The sequence below is a fragment of the Pleuronectes platessa genome, chromosome 11 (genome assembly GCF_947347685.1).
Source record: "Pleuronectes platessa chromosome 11, fPlePla1.1, whole genome shotgun sequence".
NCBI classification, from domain to species: domain Eukaryota; kingdom Metazoa; phylum Chordata; class Actinopteri; order Pleuronectiformes; family Pleuronectidae; genus Pleuronectes; species Pleuronectes platessa.
Window position 1 is genome coordinate 21,849,277 of NC_070636.1, and position 24,778 is coordinate 21,874,054.

General features: G+C 40.4%; 2 protein-coding genes across 2 annotated transcripts; one reads left to right on the plus strand and one right to left on the minus strand.

The window, feature by feature from the left end:
- Window positions 1–707: 707 nt before the first annotated feature.
- metap1 (methionyl aminopeptidase 1) lies at window positions 708–16,534 on the minus strand. The gene is made up of 11 exons (XM_053434034.1): window positions 16,400–16,534; window positions 14,894–14,945; window positions 14,006–14,115; window positions 13,614–13,674; window positions 6,543–6,634; window positions 6,368–6,451; window positions 5,442–5,580; window positions 3,680–3,811; window positions 3,043–3,186; window positions 2,882–2,947; window positions 708–2,413 (listed from the first exon to the last, which is right to left on the minus strand). The coding sequence occupies exons 1-11, from the start codon at window positions 16,514–16,516 to the stop codon at window positions 2,247–2,249; spliced, it is 1,164 nt and encodes a 387-aa protein (XP_053290009.1). The 5' UTR covers window positions 16,517–16,534; the 3' UTR covers window positions 708–2,246.
- eif4eb (eukaryotic translation initiation factor 4eb) lies at window positions 16,515–24,598 on the plus strand. The gene is given in 8 exon segments (XM_053434036.1): window positions 16,515–16,643; window positions 16,646–16,675; window positions 17,824–17,927; window positions 19,441–19,536; window positions 19,700–19,763; window positions 22,128–22,241; window positions 23,741–23,880; window positions 23,972–24,598. Coding segments are annotated over 8 exon segments (792 nt in total). The 3' UTR covers window positions 24,087–24,598.
- The last annotated feature ends 180 nt before the right edge of the window (window positions 24,599–24,778 follow it).

Genomic DNA, 24,778 nt, shown 5'->3' on the forward strand with positions numbered 1-24,778 from the left:
TTTCTATCGATATAAGCTTTAGGTCTCGTCTGTAGTCCTATAAAATGCAGAGCGACCAGGAATATTTTTTGAACAATGACATATGATGGGGATCTGCTATTTCTGATCCATTTTGTCTTTATATTGATTCTGTAAATCTGTTATTAACAGAGATTAACGAACATTTAGAATCTGACAGTGAAACCCTTAGTCATACGAGGCAAAACGACTATTGTGGCACCAAAAATCACTGTATAAAAAGCAACGGTCCGATTTAAAAAGTGAGATGTAACATGTTGATAAGCGAGCTGCAGATGTGCTGAAACGACAACCATGAAGCGTTTGTTAATGTGCTTGTTCTGAATTCAGTTTCATTGTGCACTGAAACTGGGAAATCACTTTGTTTCAAAACAACTTGTTTCTACTGCATGACATTATTTTTTTGTCACTGCAAATAAATAGTTTGCCAAGTTTTCAATGAAGTCTGGTTTGTGGAGCTATAGTTATGGTGCATAAAAAACATCCAGTCTAACTCTAGTGACTGAAATCTTTACCTGTACAGTCATGCTAATAGTGTACCATAGGAGTTAAGGTCCAACATTGTCCTCCACAGAGGTAAACCCGCATTAAGTCTGACAGGCATCCAGAGGGTTATTTCAAGTAGAATAAACCACTTTGGGGATTTTAGATCACTAATCTAATCAAGGACAAACTCGCCCATACAGAGCTACAGAAGAGTCATTTATTACTCCTTCAGAAGAAATACAAAGATAACAGAGGCTGTGATCACATAAGTCCTCTGAAAATGTAGAAATAATGAATTCTGTTCACACCAGGAAAAAAAAATCCCCACATCAAGGTAAATGGTGACTTTCGAGATATAAGGGGAAACATCAGTAAATGTGCCGAGACACATCTGACAAATTCTCATTCCTAGATTTACACATTAAGGCTCGATTTGCTACACCAGGGCTGTTCAGAAACAACAACAGACAACAAAGCAGAGAAACAAGTTCAACACTTCAAAGTCTGAGCTCAACTTTGTTTTATTCCTATTCTGTAAAATCTGCATCAGTTTGATCGCACTCACATCAGTTCCTTAAATATTGACCAAAGAGACAGCAAACTTTGTTCAGCCTAACTTCGAATAAGACGGAGTGGAGAAAACCGCTAGCATCCCCTAGACCAGAGTTCATAAATACATCAATTTACTGTAATACAACCACAAATTGTCATTTCTGCATGTGACACAATAATGCAGATACAGTATTAAATTTTATATTAGTGAGTTGTAGAGGTGCTTTTTTAAAAGACTCATTGTTTCGAGAGGTTAGGTGCACATAAGCTCCAATAAGACCACAGATTGCAGTATCTTTTCCACTTTTTTTTAAAGTTTTGGACAGCGCAGCCAGCAGCTTCCCCCATTTCCTGTCTTTATGCTAGGCTAGGCTAACCATCTCCTGGCTCTAGTTTCATATTTAACAAACAGATTAGAGTATCATTCTGCAGCATGAAGGCAAAAAGTCTATTCCCTAAAATGTCAAACTTTCCAGCATTGTTCTGTTAAGACGGCCTATTTGAAAACTTGCAAGCCTTTCTTTAAATATTCAAACTTGTTGCAAGTTGTTGACTTACATCTTAATTGTGGAAACACTTGACCTTATTAAACGACAGTTTATTAATGTACAGTATTTGTCAACAATCACGAGAGGGAGGAGTTGTAGTTGTTGATGAACACATTCATAAATACTTACATCTGCTTACAACTCCACCACAGTGTGTTATCAATTATGTATGCTGTGCTGGCTATAAATGTTAAGTAGGGTTTTCAGCCTCTGGTTTTTTGTTGCGACTCTAAAATAAGTTTTGACTTATTGAGCTTGTATGACTTGCTGACCCTGTTTCCTGGGACTCTACCGCTGCTGTTTTTTCTCAATCTCTCTGGTAAATTCATTGAGAGTCTGATCAAGTTTGCAGAGGATGACAGAAAAGAGGCAAAGCATAATCTCATGAATACTCCTATTTCCTTCTAAAGAGACAGTTTTCACTAATAAGCAATCCACATTTGATATAAGACACATTCAAGTACTTCCATTTAGTTTGAGGAACCCATATTTAATGCACAGAACAATGAGAGCCACAGTTACACTGGGCTCCAGGAGTGGTGCCTCTTGTTTGAGATGTGTGAGTGTCTGTGTGTGAGACCCAGATGTGCTGGGTGTGTCTGTGTCCACAAAGTCCAGTCCCTAGGTGTGTTCTGGTTCGGCCTACACTTGGCTCAGGAAATGAGCGCGGCCATCCTCCTCCATGCGGCGGGTGAGGATCTCGCAGCCGGTCTCCGTCACCAGCAGGGTGTGTTCGAACTGAGCAGAGCGCTTGCCGTCTCTGGTCACCGCTGTCCAGCCGTCTGGCCATGTCTCATCTTGCCAGCCACCTGAAATATCACACACACACACGCCATCAATTAAAGAGAGCTGTGAAAACAAACACTCAAAGTCTGGCATCGACTCATTGATCACCCACGAGGTATACTGGGCTTAATGACCAGCTGCAAGACACATGGTTTATTCCTGAGATACAGTCAACAGCCAAAGTCCTCATTCTTGCAGTTTGAATAGAAAAATTATCAATTATTAAAAATAAATATGATGACATTCCTGTGAAAACCACATATGTACTAATTAAGTTATTTATATTTTAAGTGGTACAAAGAAATAATTAAGTGATCCTCTCCAACCTGAGAAACATCTGTTTTATGACTGCTAAAACTGCATATCAAATATACATCTATCATGTTCATCATCATTATCATATAATTATTATATATTATTCAATTTATGATTAGAAATAATATTAGCCTTAATATTGTTCACACAATTCAAACATAGGCAGTTCCACTCACCTTCACATATCATGGGCTCAATGGTAAACACATGGCCCGGCTTCATAACTCCAACTGCTTTGTTTTCTGGGAAACAAGTAAATACGGAGATCATGCTGTGCTGTGATGGAACATTCGGAAATTGAATAGCAACTTTCAGAGTTAAGGACATGACTACCCACTGGCATAGTGTGGCACATTGGGAGCAGTGTGGAACAGTCTGTGGATGCCGTGGCCGCAGTAGCTCCGCACCACAGAGAAGCTGCTGGCCTGAGCGTGCTTCTGGATGATGTTACCCAGCTCTCTGTAACGAATACCAGGCTTCACTGTGGAAAAGGAGGCAAAGACGAAGAGCATCAGGGTGACAGGCCTTTGACAATTTAACTATGGTTAAGGACCAAAACAATACTAGAATCTAAAAAGGTCAACAACCAGTATTTTAGAGTTAAATAAATACATTTTACACTCCCTATACAATTGTTAGTTCTCTCTGGTGTACTGTAATGGCAACACTAAATTACCTCAATAGGTATGTTTCACATTTCTGTACTGCTTTTTTTGGTAAGATTTTGGCTCACACAGAACATACTGACAAAGATATATCTTTAAAAATAAAATATGTATAGCTATACTTCACTTATTTATTCCAAAACATCTGTGTGCAAATTTTTTATTGCTAAAGCCTTAATGTTAAATTTCTACAGTCAAATTAAAAAAAATTGACATGGTTTAAATGTGCCATTGCAGTGAAAAGTAAAAATGAAGTTACTGCAATATCCAAAGATGGTGAGTGAATGAAAATAACAGTGAGGTTCCTACCAGAGTTGATGGCTTGCATAAGGCATTCATATGTGGTCTGAACCAGCGTCTTTGCTCCTTCATCCACCTCTCCGACATAGAAGGTTTCATTCAGGTCACCATGGAAACCGTTGTGGTAGACGGTGATGTCCACTGTGTCAGAGAGAAACAATGAAAATGCCAAAGCCACTGTGTCACATGACAGACTAGATTCTATTATGTTCAACACAGAGAAAGGGCTGTTATGAGTAATCTATCTGAAACAGTTAATAATGGAAGGTAAACATGGACGTTTATAATATATCAACCCATTTGCAAGGCCCAACAAAATGACCCAGCTTTTAAAACTTCTGATGAACTTGGAACTCTCAGATCGGTCAACCCGTCTCGTTTAAGATGAAAAAAAGAGATTGGACGATCTTAAGAGAAAAGCTGGAAAAGGTTAATGGAACTATTTGTCTTGTCGGTCCATGCAGTGAGAGACGAGTTGCTCCATCAGTTGCACTGAGGGGAGTGGCGGACTGAAGACATCTTCATAGCAGAAAAATTCATAAAGAGGCTAAAAATTGTCAAACTCCTGCTGGCACCATTTCAGCATGCTGCTAAAACCATTTGTCATCTTCCAGAAGCCCCCCCACTCTCCTCCACCCCTCAGTTCTCTTCAATTAAACATTTCCCCACAAACTTAGCTTAACTCTTCATCGGACTTGGTTGAATGAAGATGACAACAGTGAGACTATTTGGGTTATTCACAATGTGGTTAAGACTTTGTCCAGACTTCACATATGAGGAACGCAGCAGGAAATTCTCTAGTCAGACACGTTCACAACAACTAAATCTGCAGAGTGTCAGTTGAGAGGTGGCACAACCTGCAGGAGGCATTATATAACTTACAGGAGGCATAAAATTACTTACATACACTAGCCTTTTCCACCAAAAGCTCTAGAATATATTTTGCCCCCTTTCAACCAAAGTGATGGGTCAGAACAGTTTCAACCTGCAAAGCTTTTAAGAACCAGTTTACTTTAAGATGAGCCACATCATTACGTCTCCACATACGTCGACGTCTTGATGCCTCAGATGTATAAATGAACCAACTAACTTGCATTTATTAGGTTAATTTTATATATATATACCCCCCACTCTCCTCCACCCCCCAATTATCTTCAAGTAAACATTTCCCTGCTCGTTTTCTTCCCTCTGGTGCTCACTCACACACACACACACACACACACACACACACACACACACACACACACACACACACACACACACACACACACACACACACACACACACACACACACACACACACACACACACACACTACAGTTTAAACGTTGATTTGAAATGACGCCACAATATCAACACTGATCACCACATAATGACCAATGTTTTTTTTAAATGAGTAAAATCTTCTTCATAGATCCCTGTATGGGTTCTATGTTAGCAGCAAACCCAAAGCAGTAAGACAAACACCCTAATTAAGCAGAGGGCTGGGCCATATGGCCGAAAACAAATATTGCTATATTTTAAGGCTATGAAATCTCCTCTAAATCACTGATTGCACCTCGTCAGATGATATCTGCGGACAATTAGGCTTAAAACATGGAGTAAATGACCCTCCTGTTCTTCAAGAAAGTCACTGACCGGCTGCTTCGCGAGAACCAACTCTGATCTCACTGTGTAGTTGATTTGATTAGTCAGTCGTTAATTCATGAGGTGATCCGGAGTTTAGTGCATGTCTGAAAGCCGTGTTATTAAACTTAAACAATGATCATACCATTGAGGATATCCCCGTCTTGTAGCTGTCTTCTGTCGGGGATGCCGTGACAGATGACTTCATTGACAGACGTGCAACAGGATTTGGGAAAGTTGTAGTAGTTGAGAGGGGATGGGTAGCAGTTCCTCGCTGTACAGGCCTGAACAGATTAGTCATGTTGGTTATAGGAAGAAGAAAAGCATCATGTTACAAAACCAAGAATGGACAACACATAATAAAGATCAGTGGCAGTGTGGGCTCTGTATCTGCACATAGTAACAGGAATGTACAGTGTGTTTTATATACGACATGACAGTGCGTCAGTATTCGTGTCAGCATACAGTATACATTTTACTGAAGTTTAAATTGCTGTTACACAGCTGGGGGTCTGTTTATATAGTCTTGCATTATTCATCAGCAGAGTCAGTTCTACAATTACAATTATTAAAGATTCAAACAAAAGTGTACTTGCTAACAGATCTGTGAGGCTGCAGTGATTTGAGCTAATTACATCAGAAAATGATCACAAAGACAATGCTAACACGCTAATATACAGCAGATTATGTTTATATGACTGTATTCCTACTTAAGTATGTTAGCATGATAGTACTTGCCTCATAAGACACAAAGTACAGCTGAGGGGCATGCCATTAGTTGTCATCCTAAACAGCTAGCCCTGGCTTGTAATACCACTTTGTACCTCATGAGGCGACAGTGAGTCAATGTAGTCTCATCCCTAAACGAAATAAACCTGCCTTACAAATGTAGCATCTTCTACCTACTCTGACGAGGAGTGTTTTATTTTATCAAATTTTCTAGAGTAATATTTTGGCAGTAGGATTGGGCAGGGAGACATGTCGCAGTTCCGTCTTCGTGCCTCGCACGATCCATGATATTTTACGAGTTACATTTGATAACTACGTCTTGAACTGTGTGAGCATGCGTACCAGATGCACAGCATGGTCGATTTCTTCTGTTGTGACACCTGGTTTCACCATCACGGCTGCGATGTCCAGGACCTCTCTTGCCAGCTGCAAACAACATGTGTAAAAAACAATGCATGATCAATGGAAAATTATGAACATAAACTATGGCATCAGTGACGACATGCCAATTAGTTACCTTGCACACAACTCTCATGCCTTCAATGTCCTCAGGACAAAGGACCTTGATCTGTGATGTCCCCTTAAGGGTCTGCTCACACTCAGACATACCTGTTGGATGGCAACAAGGAGAAACAACAGGCATGGTCAGCTCACTTAGATAGGACCTGGAAAAGCAGCAGTCATCTGTCTATCAAATTTCAGGGCCAGCCTCCACTTGACCATAACAGCTGGATTTACAGTGTCCTGATCAGTTCTTATACAGTTGCAATCAGAAATATTCAACCCCCCAAAGATTTTAAGGATTTATCAATTAAAGTTGACAGTATCTTGCTCTTTGAACATGATTCTGCTTCGGATGTCTTCTTTATGAGTAGAGTGATACAGAAAATCAACACGGAAAATGCATGATGTAGTATTTGTGTGTAGCAGTATATTTTGTTAAGATAGCCATGTCACAATTATTCAACCCCTTTATAATATTGTTGTTTTTAAAGCTGTCTGACAGTTTTTTTGTCCTAAAGTTGAGTTGAAACATTATTAAGCCTTTGGGAACTCTATACTGATCCTTCATTTGCTTCAGCTGTGATGCATATATAAACCCCACCCATGAAGGTATTCAAAGTGAGTTGCAATCATGGGAAAGACAAAGGAGCTTCCACAAAAGCTGAGAGAGAGGATTATTTCATCACACCTGAAAGGCCTTGGGTAGAAGAAGATTTCACCAAAAAATTATATTCCAAGAGACACAATTGGGAACATTATATGGAAGTTTAAAACTGATGGAGCAGCTTCAAACCTGCCTGGCCGTGGAAGAAAGCCCAACATTTCATCAAGGACCCTCAGCAACTTAGTCAGAACAACTCAGATAAACCCCTGTGTGACTGCAAGACACCTACAGGATGACCTGATGAAGGCTGGTACAAGTGCGACAGTGGCAACTATAAGACGTGCACTGAATAAAAAAGGACTTCATGGCCGGCTTCAAGACACACTCAGCTCTTGACCACAAGGAACATCAAAAGTCGACTAGAATATGCCAGGAGGAATTTGGATAAGACTACTTAGTTTTGGGTGACAGTTCTATGGACTGATGAAACCAAACTGGAACTGTTTGGACATATGGACCAGCGGTATGTCTGGCGTGTGAAAGGCCAGGCTTAGGACTAGAAGAATACCATCCCCACAGTCCAGCATGGAGGTTGGTCAAAGATGATGTTGGGCAGTTTTTCTGCGGCAGGAACTAGCAATCTTTATTGTGTACATGGCATCATGGATTCACAGAAATACCAGCCCATTTTAAAGAGGAATGTGATGCCTTCTGTTGACAAATTAAACCTTGGTGATCATTGGACTTTCCAGCAAGACAATGATCCAAAGCAAAACCTCCAAGTCCACCAAAGCTTGGTTGCGAAAAAGATTTGTTGTTTGATGAGGTTTTTTAGTCATTTATTGTCATTATCTGTCATCCACATCACTGTAATGTCTATTGAGGTGAGGGGGTTGAATATTTCTGATTGCAACTGTATGAAAAAAAAGGAAGCAGCCGAATTAGTCTTCTGGTTAGGAGAAGGCATAAGGTATTCTATCATTATCATGATTCTTACTTTAATTGTTTTTGTTGTGAAATAACTAGTGTTTCGGCTGTGTAATTGCAGCCCGGTTCATGCAAACCTACGCACAACTATATGTGTACCTACAGCGTAGCTTCTCCGCAGAAATATGGATCTACCTTTACTGTCAGTGCTGGGTTAGGTTGATTTCTCTCAGGCATAACATTTACACCAAGAGCGGGAGGGTGAATAGTTATGAATTCCAATTTGTACATCCATCTTAAATCAGGACTTATAACATAACATCACATCAGGATTGGATGGTGCTGACAATTCTGGGCCATCTTAGCAGGGGCTAACTGGTTAGCATGCTATCTTCGGTAGAAGCTAATCAAAAACATTAGTGCTACTTTCCACCTCTGGAGACAGCTCTTGGTAAGAAGTGGTGAGTGAGGTAAATAAACAGCTGTAATTGCTAATGCTGGCTATGTAGCAATAGCAACAAATTGCAAATAACTACACTGCATTAATTTCATGTTTCTTTGTAGCATGTGTGCTAGCATAGCTTTGCACACTGGCATTGTTCTCGCCCATGTCTGTGTGTATGTGCGCATAAATGTGTAGAAAAAACATCAAAAAATGTTCACCAAACTTGGTGGGAATATTACTTTAAAGTATATCTCTCCATATAAACAATGTTAAGTTTATATATACATATATATACACACACATTTATAGTGCATTTAAAATGGATTATTCTAACTTTTTTCTCCAGTTTCTCATGTCAGTTATTAGAATTTTATCTATTAAAATAATTTTATAAATTATGAATATACACTGCATAGTCTTTATACTATGTACTTAAATTCCCAAATCCCAAAAAACATAAAAGGGTTGTGCAGAGCTGCGGTGCTATGGATAACTAGCTGCTCCTACAGAGAACACACTACAGTATCAGCTCCTGAACAGAGGCAGACTCTAATGACACTCACACTGTGGACTCAGAGGAGCAGAGCAGGTCCTTTTCTGTTGTACAGAAGACAGAAGCACAGCTGCCAGTGCTTTCAGCCCCACAATAAATTAGACTACCAGCAATTCAGGTGCAGAATAAACGGCATCACAACATATTCCATTCTTTCTTTTCTAGACGGTAAACATTTTAATGGAGTATTTAAATGTGTGTTGGGGAAAGCACAGGAGTCATCAACAATTCACTGATCTATAATTTATTAACTCAACAAGATGACTGCTGGATGAACTTGAACAGTTGCCTAGCAACACAGACTTTAGACAGGTTTGTGTACAATTCAAATACAGCCTCCTGTTGACCCCAAGAGCCTATAGCGTGAGTGCAACAATCATTTAGTATTACTTACGCTCTGATACAGCTGCTCAAAGAAGGCACAGGATATGAGAAAAACCACAGTGTGCACATTACTGTGTCTTCTGGGTTTATGCTTATAGGTTCAATAGTGGAATCAATATCAAAATGCATATTCAAAATGTAAGAATATAAAATTAAACCGAGCTGACAGATCTGTGTGAAACATTAGCCTGTAACAACTGTGCCTCAGTCCCTGAATAGGCATCACAAGGGAATGAAAGGGGATGGTAGCCATGACTACCTGAGTATGGATCTATGCAGTCAGGTGACAAGGATGGGGTGGTTGCCATGGTTGCACAATGAATGACTTTCCCAGAGAAATGGAGGTAAATAAGGAAGGTTACAATTATGACTGTCTGATAACACAAAAGAAGCAAAATGGGGAGAAAGTGTGACAGCAGACCTGTTGGCAGCATCACTTTCCCTGCAACAAATATATTGTACTTTAGGGCCAATGGTGGAAAGAGATCATCATTCATTTGGGACTGTATAAGAGGGAATTCCAGTTATTGCTTTGAAACGAGCATCATCAGGAGGAAGATGCCTCTGAGTCAAAATATCACAGGAACAGAATAATTGCATCAATTTATAATGTACTTATGTACAAAAAATACTAAGTCCAATTAATGCAAGTGAAATTATATTGGTTTCACTGTTCCTGCTGAGAACAGATATATAGCACTCTGCAGCTGAAAACAGATTCCAGCCTCTAAAATCACAATGATTCAAATACTAATCTGCATATTTTAGAAGAAACTATTAAAAAAAGGATCAATATGGCATTAGACAGAAAAAATACTACTGATGAGTGTCATTTGAGAACGTAGTAATTAGTAAGTAATTTCACTGTTAATTGCACCAAACCAGTGTTAATTTCGTTGACGAAAACTATGACGAAAAATATTCATTAACGATCTTTTTTCCATGACGAAGACGAGACGAAGACGTAACGAAAACGAATCTTTGAAAATAAAAACTATGACTAAATCTATTTTAACTTTCGTTGACGAGACGAGACGAAAATGTTGGTGGTTGACTAAGTCACAATCATTTATAACATCATCGTATCAGGCCGTCATTAAGTATCAGGAGCGGGCGAGTGAGTGAGTGAGTGAGTGAGTGAGTGTGTGTGTGTGTGTGTGAGTGCCCCAGATAGCGCACCGATCCCGAGGCTCCGCCCCCCGCCCCGCTCACTCGCCCAGAGATACAAGATCAGAGCTCGTTCACGTGAAGGAGCCGGTCACTGACTCACCGGCTGCTTCTTAACTATGGAAACAGTGATAACACAGAGTTTCTCTGGTCTCAACTGCTCAGCGATCAGCGCAGCAGCTTCTTGATCAGAGCAGAAGCTGCAGTTGGTTTGTACCGAGCTTCAGTTTCTGTGTCCGCCTCCAGTCTGACCTGCTCTCACTTTTTGTTTTCACATTTAAAACTAAATATATATTTCTAGGCTATTAGGCTGCAGCTATATGATTTTATTTATTTCAAAATAGGCTTCTTCTTATTTCATACATTTCCCACAAATATGGGGAGGACTCAAATAACCCTACAAAGTTCTGTGTTTAATTTATTTCAAAGTAGGCCTACACTTGCCTGTGTATTTTCTTCTCTTCATAAGCGTTCTGTGTTTTCCTTTGTTGTAACAGGTACAAATAGCAATAAAATGTCAAGAGTTTTCTTTATTGTTGTTCTATAATTTTGTAAATGCAACAAACCATAGTTTAGTATAGTATAACTTTATATTAAACTTTATTAGCTTTGTTATCAAATATGTTTTGCGGCTCGAGACAAATTTTATTTGGGGGAAGAGGGGGTAAAATAACTCTTTTGAAAGTAAAGGTTGCCGACCCCTGCTATAGACTTATGCTGGTAGGGATATCTAATGGACAACCTAAGTACTGCAAGCTAGACTATTATGCAGTTTTAGACACAGCACAGGGTCCCTGGGCCTGAGAAGAGAAGAAAAGGATTTAATGTGGCTACTAAATGGGACTAAAACTAGACTAAAATGTAATTCGTTTTCGTCGACTAAAACTAAGAAGGATAAAAATGACTAAATGTGACTAAAACTAATATGCATTTTCGTCAAAAGACTAAGACTAAATCAAAAAAAGCTGCCAAAATTAACACTGCATCAAACTTATAAAAAGTTTTGTTCTTTATTCACTTCTCTGTCTTGAACATTGCCCACAGGGCTGAAGGTTACCCAAACCAATCTGTTGCTATGGAGTTTTCCAAACCGCACAACACGCACCTGTGCGTTCATGCAAAAAATATGTACAATGCATGCATGGACGAGCACATTGTGTGTAGATTATTGTAGCACACTACAACAGGACCTCACTATGTTGGAGCTCCGAATGTGCACTTGTGTGTCATCACTTTTGTCTGATGTATGATGTTGTGATCCAATACTTCAGAGATCTCAAAAGATTAATTATGACCTTTTGGTAATAGCTATTAGGGTTGGGTATCGTTTGGGTTTATCTGGAACCGAGCTTATTCATCACTGTTAAAATCGGAGAAAGCGTAAACGTTACATGCTGTCCGACCCATGGAGAGTGTTACCACCTGAATTGAATGTAATATTAACTAGGAACATGCAGTTATTTTAAGTTATACCTGTAAGAAGGACAACTATTTCAGTTTGTAGCTCAGGGATTAAAATTGGTGTTGTGATTTGGTTAGAAAATCCGCCTGCTTGAGTTTGATAACACTTTAAATGTGGGGCCAATGAGCTGGTGCTGAATTTTAAGCTTAATCCATTGTTACCACCGAGCACAATTCATATTTAACTCACAGCTTAAATGTCAAATATCCAGTCCACTACACACCACTATTTGAATATACTTGATAAAGCCCAGGTGATTTTACTATTATTTTAGTCTCATGAGTAATTGAGCTAAAACTGTAAATTGGCCTCATGGTAGCAGTAGAAGAACCACACCACATACCTATTGAAGGTTAGATCACGTGCAGACGTTGGAGACGAGTCGGGACAAAATATCAGCGTTTCTTAAACGCATTATACTTGGCAACAGTAGATGTTAGCATTTATTAGCTGTTAAAAAAAACCCAGAAGGTTCTGGAATTCATTTCAGCCCTAAAATAGACGGATCCTGTCTGAACCTTTCACACCCTCACACTTGTATCAGCACAACTAGAAAAGTTTGCACTTGTTTCCTAATGGGGTGAATTCAGGGTCACTGTGTCTTCACAGACACAGATACAGACTATTTCAACAGTGCATAATTTAGTCTGTGTTTAAATGATCACACACATTCAGAGGGATTAAACTTATTAACGGGACTCATTACACTACAAGGGACACAACAAGGAAGAATGGTGTTCTGGAAGATGGCAGATCCTGTTTAAAGTGCTGCCTTCTTCATCAGACAATAAATCCAACAATTCATACTAGGGATGGGCATAATTAATCGACGATCGATTATTGATCATTAAGAATTTCGTCGATGACATTATCTTTTCATCAACTGGATTTCGTTATGTGGCAGGAGGTCGGAATATCCGAGTCGCCGTCAAATCAAGCTAGCTCCAGCGGCTAGCTGCTGCTCTCTCATCTGGGCTTACGAGTACAGCAGCGCATATTTTCAAGTGTAACCAGTGAAGGAATCCCGTTTAACTGCCACAAGAGTTGTTCATCTTGTAATAAAGATCTCAATGAGGAAACACGCTGTGTTTTTTCTATTTTCACTGCAGTTTAATAAATCCTATAAATAGTGAATTTGAATATAAAAATATTAATGATTAATCAAAAATCGATCATTAATTTAAGACTATTTAATCGAATGCCCATCCCTTATTCATACATTTCATTTTTGGGATATCAAGTGATCCCACTGCTGATTTAAGTTTCTTTTTTGACAAAAGGAGGTTATCGGTCTCCCTTCCCTTTTTCTGTGCACATGTTGATATGGTGCCAGTTGCAGAGTCTGACAGGCAGTAGAGGAGAGAGGACATATATGTGCATGCATAACACAGGTGACCTTCTCCATTTAGTTGTAGCCTCCCCTAACCATACATTTCACTCCATTTTCATACCGTTGCTGCAACCCCATACCAAGCTTACCAAGGTGGACAATTAGCCAATACGGTCAACACAGGACATACTGGGAGAAAGAAGCATAGTTACCTCTGGGATGATCAGCATAGTCAGGTCTCTGGATGTCACCAGGTACAAGCCTCATGGGAGTCTACACCAGGGGCCAAGACGATAGAAATGTCACATCATGGAATTCACAAACACCAGTTCTTTTATACAAAACATTTGAATGTAAGTGCATGGATGTATATAAGAGAGCATGAGACCATTGAGTATGCTGACATTCTTTCACCTAACACAGTGCAGAAATGTGTATCAAAGGAACAATCGACATTTAAAACTTTTTTATTCCCAAACCTTGTCCTCTTAGTTGCTCCCATTGTTACAGTGGTTAGTGGTAAATATTGATAACATATGACAAGAATGTTAAAATGGATTTATCAACACTCAAAAGAAAAAACTGCAGACAAAATATAACCAACCAGAGGGTAGTGAGGGTGTAGTAGGCCTGTGTAGCGGTAGCCCGGCCATGGGTCTATATTGATGTCCTTCTCCACACAATTATTGGGTTCAGTCTGGTTCTTGTCCTCCTCTGAAAAAATGTAACACAAGGCCTTTAAAGCATGTGGCACCACAATGTCAGTTCTGCCCAGAAATATCATCTACTCAGGACTTTTGTTACAGGTTCTAAATAAAACACCATGTATGAGTACAGCTGCTTCTAAATTCTTAAACTGGTCATTGACATAAATAACATGCAAAGTATGTATGTGACCTGTTAAATGTGAGCTAGTAACCCTTTATAAGGACTTTTCTGGTTTTCATCATATTCGGGATATGGCGTTTACATTAGACATTGAAAAATCTGGTTAACTTGCGCTATTTCATGATAAATACCAGTATCCTGCTTACTCATAACTGTGTGCTGTTTGCGCAGCTGCCTTAGATGTTTAACATCACCACAGTAACAGCAGCACTGGCTATCAGCAGTTGGACTCAAGTACGGTGGTTAAGGCCTCCACTTTGACTTATCCTTTTGCCGGCTTTGTGTCACAGTTAAATCCTTCATGAGACCAGAGGAAACAAACCTCCAAGCACCAGTTCCGATACTGTTGATTGGCTATTGTGTTGTACAAACTGGGCAGTTGTACTTGGAGACGTTTACATGCATCAGTATCCCAGTTGCTTATGGAGCACCCAAGCTAGTAAAATCGTATTTCTCAAGACCCGGACAAAGGCTTATCCAGGATACTGATATTGGAATATGACGTTTACGTGCTTTAACCCAAAAATGGGTTACTTCAAAACCGTCATCATAACCGGGGTATAAGTGATGAATGTAAAGGCAGTCAGTGACCCGTGATACCTACTTGCTTTCTTGTGCAGGAACTTGTGTGACACCCAGCTCCCTTTGAAACATTCCTGGAAGAGAAAACACAAACAAAAACATCTAAATGAGGATGGACAGACCAACTATTATCGATACAGAGCAAACTGGGCTTAATGGTGCACTATTATAATTAGTAACTAACATGTAATAATCCCAAGCATGGTCACTGAACTTGTACTGGTGATCAACCTATTTAAGAAAAGGTTACGATTCTACTTGGATAGACACACAGACACTCTGCCATGCTCTTTATTTCAATGGTGTGTGTGTGCGATAAGTGAACAATTAAGAGAGAGCGAGGAGGAGGTGGGAGGTGGGGGGGGACAGAGAGCAGAGTCAGGTTGCACAGCCAAAACTGCACTGACAGCAAGACCTCCCGGGTCAAATACCACGACACCAAGGGAGCCTGTACGCTGTCCCCCGGCCTGACTATTTATAAAACGTTGAACTCAAGGAACACGACATAAGGTCTATTCAAAATGGAGACAAATAAATGCAGTGGGTGATGGTGCGCTCGCTGTAGCTGCCCCAAAGTTTCGTAACAATCGTCTTATTTCAATGAAGGGATCTCCTTCCTTCAATATCTTTAAGATTAACTGAAGACCATCATGGGCACAGGTTTTTCTGTTTCCTTAAGTTGTTTTTAAATCACATCATAGCAGTTCAATGGTATTACATTGTATGTTATTTCACCCTATCTTTACATTGTACAGTTGTAAAATGCCACAAGGCAGAATCTACTAACTTCATCGATGTTATACCAACTCTCTGTGGTCCCACTAGACGTGTTTCAAGTCCCTTCAATATTTTAGTGAGAGACTAGTGCTGAGATGTGCCCAAACTAAAAGTTTTCATACAGTTCAATCAACTTCTGCTCAGCCGATCTTCTGTATGCTAATTGGAGAACATCTTCCATTCCCAGTCATTACTAAGGCCAGTTTGAGGTCTGGTCCATAATCAGTTCATATCTACACTGTCTGATCTGTGAGTGGAGTTCTGCCCCCCTGAGGAGAACCAGGATGAGGATCACACATCGTGGCACCAAGTCATCTGTCACGCCACATTACCTCTGCAACACTTTACACTCAAGTATCACGACTTGTGTTGTGTTACATTACACTGGTACCCGGTTCCTACACGGCATTTAATTATTTCACACTCCACTCTGCACAGTTTAGATTCTACCTGGAGTTTCTGCGAACCTGCGAACCGTTAGCTAGCTAAACGTTTTCCCTCGGCCTGCTGTTGCAGGGACATAATATCGACTACCGGCTGCACCGTTACATCCTCAGCGATCGGTGTGGCGGTAACTCAGCCAGGAGGCATTCGTTCAAGTTCAGCGAATGCGTTATGAGCGCTTTACCGGGCACGTACACATGTCTACCTAGCATGACACTTAGCGTTAGCAGCCTCGTGAGGAGACAGGGGGGCCTGAGCGCAGCAACAAGCGGCATTGCAGCGGGGCGAGCCGGGGAGGCAGCCGTACCTGAGAACAGAAATAGGAGCCTTGAATACCGAGCTTGATACATGTGGGACACTGGAGCTTGGCGTCCTGGCTGCAGCCCTCGGTCTCACACTCCCTCCTGGTCTCGGTGCTCGCCATGCCTTCGTCTGCGGGAGAGGGTGGAGCCGGCGGCGAGCAGCGCAGCCAGCGGCGTCGCGCTGCGCATGTCCGAGGCGGCGGCGTCACGTGGCGCGGCTCGCATCCAATCGGCGGAGACTTTCCCACTCAGAGAATTATAAGATGGCGACCGCCGAACCGGTGAGCACTCTCTCCACAGAACTAAACACTCTTTTCGGGGGGGCTTCTTGCTTTAATTACGGGCCGAGAACATTTCAAAAGTTCAGGAACATCTGTAAGAATCTGCCCTCACGCGGAAAGTGGCTGTCGCTGTTAGCACTCGCGTTGTTTTGGCCCGGTTTAAAGTTTGTGTTCCGTGCCACGACCCAGGAGCAGCACTCGTGTGTCTCCCAACTTTAAGGCTGACGTTACCAACGTGCCGTTAACTTTGGCCACACAGACCTCCATTACAGAACAACTCACTTCAGTACTCGATTGAGTAATCTGGTCAAATGCGCGAAGGAAGTGTGTTGATTCCAAAACATTAATAACTGTAATAGATTAATGATGAATTCGGCATGTTGAATTACATGAAAAATGCTAAATGGTTGTGTTTTTGAAGTTACATTTTCGACCTTCAAAATTAGTTGACGCTGCTCTCTGCTGACTTCATTGCCTATTTTAGTGTCTAAACGTACATAGTGGAGCAGCGTTGGGTGAATGTCCACACGATTTGTCATCTCATTGATCAGGATTGCTGTTAAAAATGTATACCGAATGTTGAGTTTAGCTGAAATGTTCTAATGTGTTTATAGTGGGTGTGTAACCCTGTATAATGAATAGAAATGTCGTGGTGTTCACGAGTTAATGGTCGCTCGCCAGACACCGGGTTCACATCGCAGTGAAATGCCTGCCAGATGTTCACATCAGGGTTCAGAAGTGAGCACTCACAGATTCTTATTGTTCTTGTTACATATGTAAGATTCTTCAGCAGATTTCAGAGATCACAATCGGCACTGTTGGTTAATCAGCTGAACACTGGGTACATGTTGTTTTTAGTTATGGCACCACCACCATCTAATTAAATGGCACTTACTTATAGCACTTTGTAGTTTTGCTATTTTGAAGAAATTGTACTTTCTTGATTCTTGTTGTTCTGGGTTTGTACCCTCATGGTGGAATGCACTTATTGTAAATCACTTTGGATAAAAGTGTCAGCTAAATGAAATGTGATGTAATGTAAAAGGGTCCACTTATGCAATGGACAGTTACTGGTGGTAGCTGGTACAGGGTCCTTTCACCAGTAAGATCACCATCAGAGATTTTGTACCTGCCTCACTGCCTTGTAGGAAACCAGCTCAAGTCCGACGCTGCCTGAGGAAGATGGAGCTGAGGAGTCGGGACTGGAGATTGTGAGCCCAGAGGCCTACATCAAACACCCCCTCCAGAACAGGTAAGAGGATTTGAAACAGCCATGAACATCCATACTACTACCTTTTACATTATGTCAAAAAAACAGCATTCTCTAACTTAAACGAAAGCATCTCATTCTGTTTTATTTACCTGCATCTTTGCTTATTGTTAATTGACATCTGTTTTGTCACCTTATCCAAGAACTTTGTGGCACACAGTGCTGATATAAAGCAACAGTGAGCATGCCTAAAGTAAGCTGTGACCTCATCGTTTCCCAAACACTATTTTACATTTACACACAGGTACATAGAAAAGTCTTTGAAAATCTGCACTTGGAAGGCATTTGTAAAAAATCTCAGTTATATTATCTTTAAACGCAGTTTGCATGTGGACGAGAGGGCCCAACACAGGAAAAAGTTGGGTTTGCAAAATATCTGCATCAGTGTGGACGTTGCGTTATTCACTACATGGCTTTGACGATTTTCATTAATACAGATAAGCTTTTGTTTAAACGGTTAATTAATTATTTATCTTGTGGCTGGTGGGAGTGGAGGTGATAAATCCTGCCTCCTCCATGTCAGTTCATGAGACATGGACAAAACTGAAGAGTCAAAGTACGTCAAATGCATTTTTATCAAAGATGGTTTCCCGTCATTTTAGGTTGTTCTTATCAATCTGAATGATCGAGTTAAACATTTCCGGTGAGCTTGTTTTAATTTGTTATTTGACTTTATTAAAACAGGGTGAAACGTCATGTTTAACAGCTGAGACTGTCTCATGACTGGTGTGTATTTATCGGTGAGACCTTGACGAAGCAGCTGCATCGCTTGATCCATACCATACAGACTGCGGCTTCAAACAAGCTAAATGGCAAATGGCGTGAGGAAGTGGAGACGTGTTGTCCATCTTTATTTACAGTCATGACCGAGCACAGCAGAGACAAGCCTTCTGTCTGGCTTTCATTCATTTTATCAATCCCTGTGTTTTGATACAGGGTCTTAGGGTGCTGGAGGTTATCCCATCGTGCATTTTAAACCTGCCAGTCAAAAAGACTGAGGAATATATAAACCGCCTCCTATTATGACCTATAGTCAAACAATGAATTATTGTACTGGACAATTTAACAAGGAATACACAGATGTGACCAAATGGCAAAGCCTCCACTTATATTTATGTATTTATGTATGTATGCAAATACAGTTGAACCTGTGGCCCCCGACAGACTAGTTGCATTAATGGTTTTATTGTAGCGTCAACAGCCACACAATTATTTATTCTTCTCGAACCTAGAGAGGTTAAGGCAGTTGCTGAGCTGTGAGAGGATTTAGCGTTGAGCACATATGACACTGTGTCACAATTAATTTGACAATGCGAGTGACAGTGTGACATACTTACCAGTTGGGCGGTGTTGTCAGCAGCATCCAGGTGCATCCACACGTTGCCCACTTGCTCCACAGCTCAATGGCTTTTGGTTAGTGCTGTTTACCTCGTGTTTAATTGGGGGCTTGAGACGTATATTCAAATTTCCACCTTGTCTGTTTTTCGCCCAACAGCTGGTCTCTGTGGTTCTTCAAGAATGACAAGAGCAAGACGTGGCAGGCCAACCTGCGACTCATCTCCAAATTTGACACGGTTGAAGATTTCTGGGCGTAAGGAGCTACACATTTCTCTGAGTCTTCTTTTAGTTTTTCTGCACCACTATGGAGGGAGCAGTAAAATGTCCTTAACAGATGTTGCGTTTTTAAATAACCATTACATGCGTTAGCGATGAATTAGCTTGTTTCGCTAATGCTGTGCTCTCGTCACTTCTAGTCTCTACAATCACATCCAGGTGTCAAGCAACCTCATGTCAGGCTGCGATTACTCACTTTTTAAGGTAAGTTTGTGTCCATTTATTAAAATTTGTTTTTTTGTATTAAATGTGCAGAGAAAATCTTAAAATCCTTCTTCCTCAGTATTAAAGCGTAACCGTGACCACCCCTGTTTAGAACAGCTCTGGTTTCCGAAGTAAATTTCCCTTTTGTTTTCTCCATTGAAGTTTCAGAAAATCTTTATTTAGAGAGTTTTAAGGCCGACCAGCTGAATTGTGCAAATTCTTTTGCAAAAAAAGATTAGAAAATAAAGGTAAAAGGTGCACGATTTTGTACTTTATTATTGAATTTAGTGTCCTGAGATAATGTCTGTTATAATTTGGCGTTCTACAAATAAAATTGAATTGAATTATTTTAAGAGTAAGGAACCATGCATCACATTGTCGATAGTGTTGTATTCTCCTTGACATTGCAAATAAGACAGGTTTTTCTTCCAATGTAGTTGATATACAGTATTGTGGCTTCTACAGGAGCATAAAACATTGTTTCACAATCTCATTGAATGTGCGCAGTCTGCCATGTATGGTTAAATATTATTTCTAAAAATCAAAATACCATTTAGAAAATGAATGGGATTTTTTACTACTGGAACCAGGCTATTGAGCTCTATTCTCCCTGGTGCTGAGAAAAGGGCTTCTTGTATTATACACCAGTGTCTGCACTTGCTGTATTGTGTGTTCATCTAAATGAACTACAGTGTTTTGGTGTCAGTGTCCGTGACACCATTTTAATAACTATAAAACTATTTCTTCTAAAGTGGTGGTGGTTCACATTTAAATGGACATGAAATATCTTGCTTTTACTTTATGCATTTATTTTTTGAGACATTAGATAGGCAGCTATAAACTATCATGCTACAGTTAGGTTTCTGAACTGAAACATATTCAAATTATTTTTATCGCCGGCATACCAATAATGCCTAATTTCAAGATTTCTTTATGACAGCAGGTTCAAATTATGATTGTTGACACCAAGAATTCCAGTCAAATGGCAGCATCATTACTTGAGGGTAGGCAAACAAAGACTGAAGTGGGCAGGTTTTGTTTAGTCTTTTTGGTCTGACTAAATCTGTCTCAGAACTCGTGCAATTAAAAGAGCTCATTTAGCCACAGTGCTGATAGAAAATGAGAAGCGTGGGTGGAAGTTTCTTGTAAGTGGAAAAGCAGGAGCAGCCACTAATTATACTGCATTTGAGGAAGGTGATAATAATAAATGGAAAAGGCAGTCATCAAATATGGCTGCGCTCTTTGATCAGCCAGCTTTTTATGTAAATCCCTGATTAATGAGTGAACCGGTTTTCATAGCGGGGGAGCTAGTTTATCAGCACCTGTAAAATTAAAGTTGAACAAATTTCACATATGAAATCATAGAAATCACAACTTTTTACAATGTTTTTTTTCTTTATCTTAATTCATGAGCGTGGTCTTTTGGTTTGAGAGCAGGATTGATGTCACGTTTGGATTTGTAATACAAAACCCTGTAACCCTGTTGTGGGTGTGTGTATTGCCTATCTGGTTACTTCTGCAGTTGGCACTATTCCCGTAGAATACAAAGAAAACAAAGAAACAAGGCGAGGTCGATTTAGTTTTTTATCATTGACAGTGTAATATTATATAGAAACACTTACTTAAGATCCTTCCATTTGCCCCTCAATGTTGAGGGATCTGCGGGACTCCTGCTGCATGAAGATGATCTTTTTGCTTCAAGCACACAGACGAGAAGCTGGTGAAATAATAAAGCTGTGGAGGGCGCGCATGCATGAGCTCTATAGTTATAGTATCCGCCCATATGGGACTTTCAAAAAGTAAAGCTGACACGCCCACAACAAGGGCGGGACAATTTCATTCATTATCTCTACAGCTGCAGGAGTTAAAATTCAAGAGCAAAGGAAAAATCTGTTTCACTCGTATAGTGAAGCAGCACGAGGGTGAGAAGAAGAAATCTTTCCAAGCAACAAAATATCTGAGTACGAGCGCACAGTTTGAGCACAAGCAGAGTCTGAGTGCGAGCCTAGTGTTTCGAGTGAAAGCAGTACAAAATCAGAAACTTAAAGATCAAAGACAAGAAAAAAACACAAATGGTGATGTGATTGAGGATGTTAAGGCCAAGCTTGTATAGTAGGTTAAATGTGATACACATTGAGCCATCAATGGACAAGTGCACATTTCTTGCTATTCTTTAAGTATTCCAACTGCAGACATCTACAATTGGTTTTCAAGATTTTCCACTGTGATAGTTTGAAGGTTGCAAAAGATATTTTTCCTGCAGCCAATGTGGGAATCCTGTCCCTACCTCACTCTTTAAGGCTGTGTTGAAGTTGTGGTGCAGTGGTGTGGGATGTACATTGACAGTTTGAACCATCACTGCAGGATGGCATTGAACCCATGTGGGAAGATGAGAGGAACAAGCGCGGCGGCCGCTGGCTGATGACACTCAACAAGCAGATGAGGAGATCAGACCTGGACCGCTTCTGGCTGGAAACAGTAAGTTCAGTCGTGCTTTGTCAAGTCTTCAGTGCTGTTACTCAAACAAGTGATAAAATAAATCCTTCCTCTGAGCCTTTTTCACCTGCTGTCAGATGTAATTCGTCGACCACTCTATCATTACATCTGTAACAATGTTCATACAGGTTATTACCTCCTTTTATAACTTTCCAAACTGATCTGAGCCACAGACGAGATTGTTTTAGTCCGCTCGTCTTTTTGCGCACAATCATCAACTAATGTCTACGAAGATTTGCTATTCCCTTGACTATGAGCTGAGCTGGTGATGAGTCACAGAGCAGTCAGATGAGTGCAATTGAAATTTGACTTGCTCACTGCTAAATCTGCAGTCCACACAGTGTAGTGAGCTCTCCTGAGCTTGCCAGCCCTTACTGTACTGTCAATACTGAGACTCTTGAGGGCTGAAAGGGCTCACTTAGATTTTTCTAATGACGTTCACACTAAATGTTTTACTATATGGTGAGCCTGAAGCAAGACCTATAAAGATTGCAGACAGTCTTAAATAAGCTCCTATTAGGCCCTTGTATTGAGTCGTGGAGGGATGCTTAGTCCTGATCTCGGAGCTGCCACAACTTTGACGTTTACCTCACAGATCATAAAAGGTGTTGTGGGAAAAAAAATTGAAAATACTTTGCGGATAATACGAAGACTTCGCAGCCTGGCTGGGTAAAAACATCGCAGGTGCTCGGGTTGATGCTAGGCGGTGTGCTGCCACCAGTGGCCAGAAGCTACGTTGCAGAGAATATCCCAGACATGGTTGCTGCCATCTTTGAGTCTGGGCATTAATGAGTGTCGAGTGGAGAAGTGGTATCAGGGCTCTGCTGATTCACAAGCTCTGCCAATCACAATTCTGTCTTAAATCATGCCGTCTCAGCCTGTGTTTATAGAATCAAATACATACTTGGATATACAGCTGTAGGATTATAATCTTAAATGAGAAAAACCCTCTTTGAGAAAAATTCACATGTACTTTGGAGGTTTAAGTTTGATGTCTCATTTGCTGACATTTTGGAGCTTATAAAAAAATATATTAGAGATTTTCGGAATATCTGACATGACAATATTTTAATTGTACATGTTAACAGACTGTAGGCAAAAGGGCTGCGAATACACCACCACACTAATGCAAACCATTCATCTCATCCCTTGAAGGATACGGTGTTTCGAGTATAGTATTTAAATGTTATGGCTCAAACTGAGATAGTTTTCATAAACGGAAAATTGTCATTGTGAAATACTCTTTCTCCCTCACTGATCTTAGAAAGGTCAAACATGAATTGTAAAAAATCACATCTCACTCTGAAAATGTTTTGCGTAGACCTGAATGAAAGAGTGCAGGAGTCCCACTGTGACAAAGCCAACAATGTCTGTGGCCTTCCTCTTTTGTGAGAATGTGGTGGATTTGCAGTTATATTTAAAGTTATGTGACTCATCAGGTTATCTCAATAGCCCTTTTCTTCCCTCTGTCCCTTCGTCAGCTGCTGTGTTTAGTCGGAGAGGCCTTTGACGATTACAGCGATCATGTCTGCGGAGCCGTGGTCAACATCCGCACAAAAGGAGACAAAATAGCCGTGTGGACCGCAGACTATGACAACCGGGAAGCTGTAACACACATAGGGTGAGACGGACGTTTGGTGTCAGTTGAAAGTATTTCAACCACAGGTGGTGATGATCTCTACATTCTAATATTCTGCCATTTTCCGTAACAGGAGAGTGTACAAGGAGCGCCTGGGGCTGCCCACGAAGATGACCATTGGCTACCAGTCCCACGCAGACACAGCCACCAAGAGCGGCTCAACCACCAAGAACAAATTTGTTGTTTGAGAAATGCCCTATGTGCCTCTCACATTTTCTTGTCTTATTTGTTATTGGTGCATATGTTTACTTTGCTGCAAAGACTGTGCGGAATGCAATCATGAGGGAAGGAAACTCAATCCATGTCTACAAGCCAAATGTTTCCATAAACTGCCCAGAACGTGAATCACAGGAAAAACACCCACGGAGAGAAACATGACAAACATGAATCTTCCAAAACACTAACCATGAGAGGTATTAATAGTCGATGGTAACTAGAGTGCTGCAAACTCAACGTTTTTTTTTATGGCAGGGAACCCTGAAATGCAAAAAAAATTATTCTACAGCATTGTTGTGTGCTGTAATCCTGAATGACATTAAACCCTTTTAATTTATTCTATTAATTTGCCTGCATATTATTAGATTTTTAGACCTTTTGTTTTCTGCTTTTTTGCCTTGAACTGTTGAACATAATCAACCTTTTAAAGTATATCATGACTCATTGGAGTGTTAATATAATTAAAACATTGGTTTTGCAGTTATTAACTTTTAAATTGTGGAATGCTTTTTTGCAACCTGTCATCGGCACATTTCCTGTTATAAATGAAATGCTTTTACACTTGCATTGGTGCTGTATTGTAGGATATAGACTTTTGGTGGTTGGATTGAAAACCAACCCAATCTTCCGACTATATAATCCAATAACTCTGAAAGACAAAAAA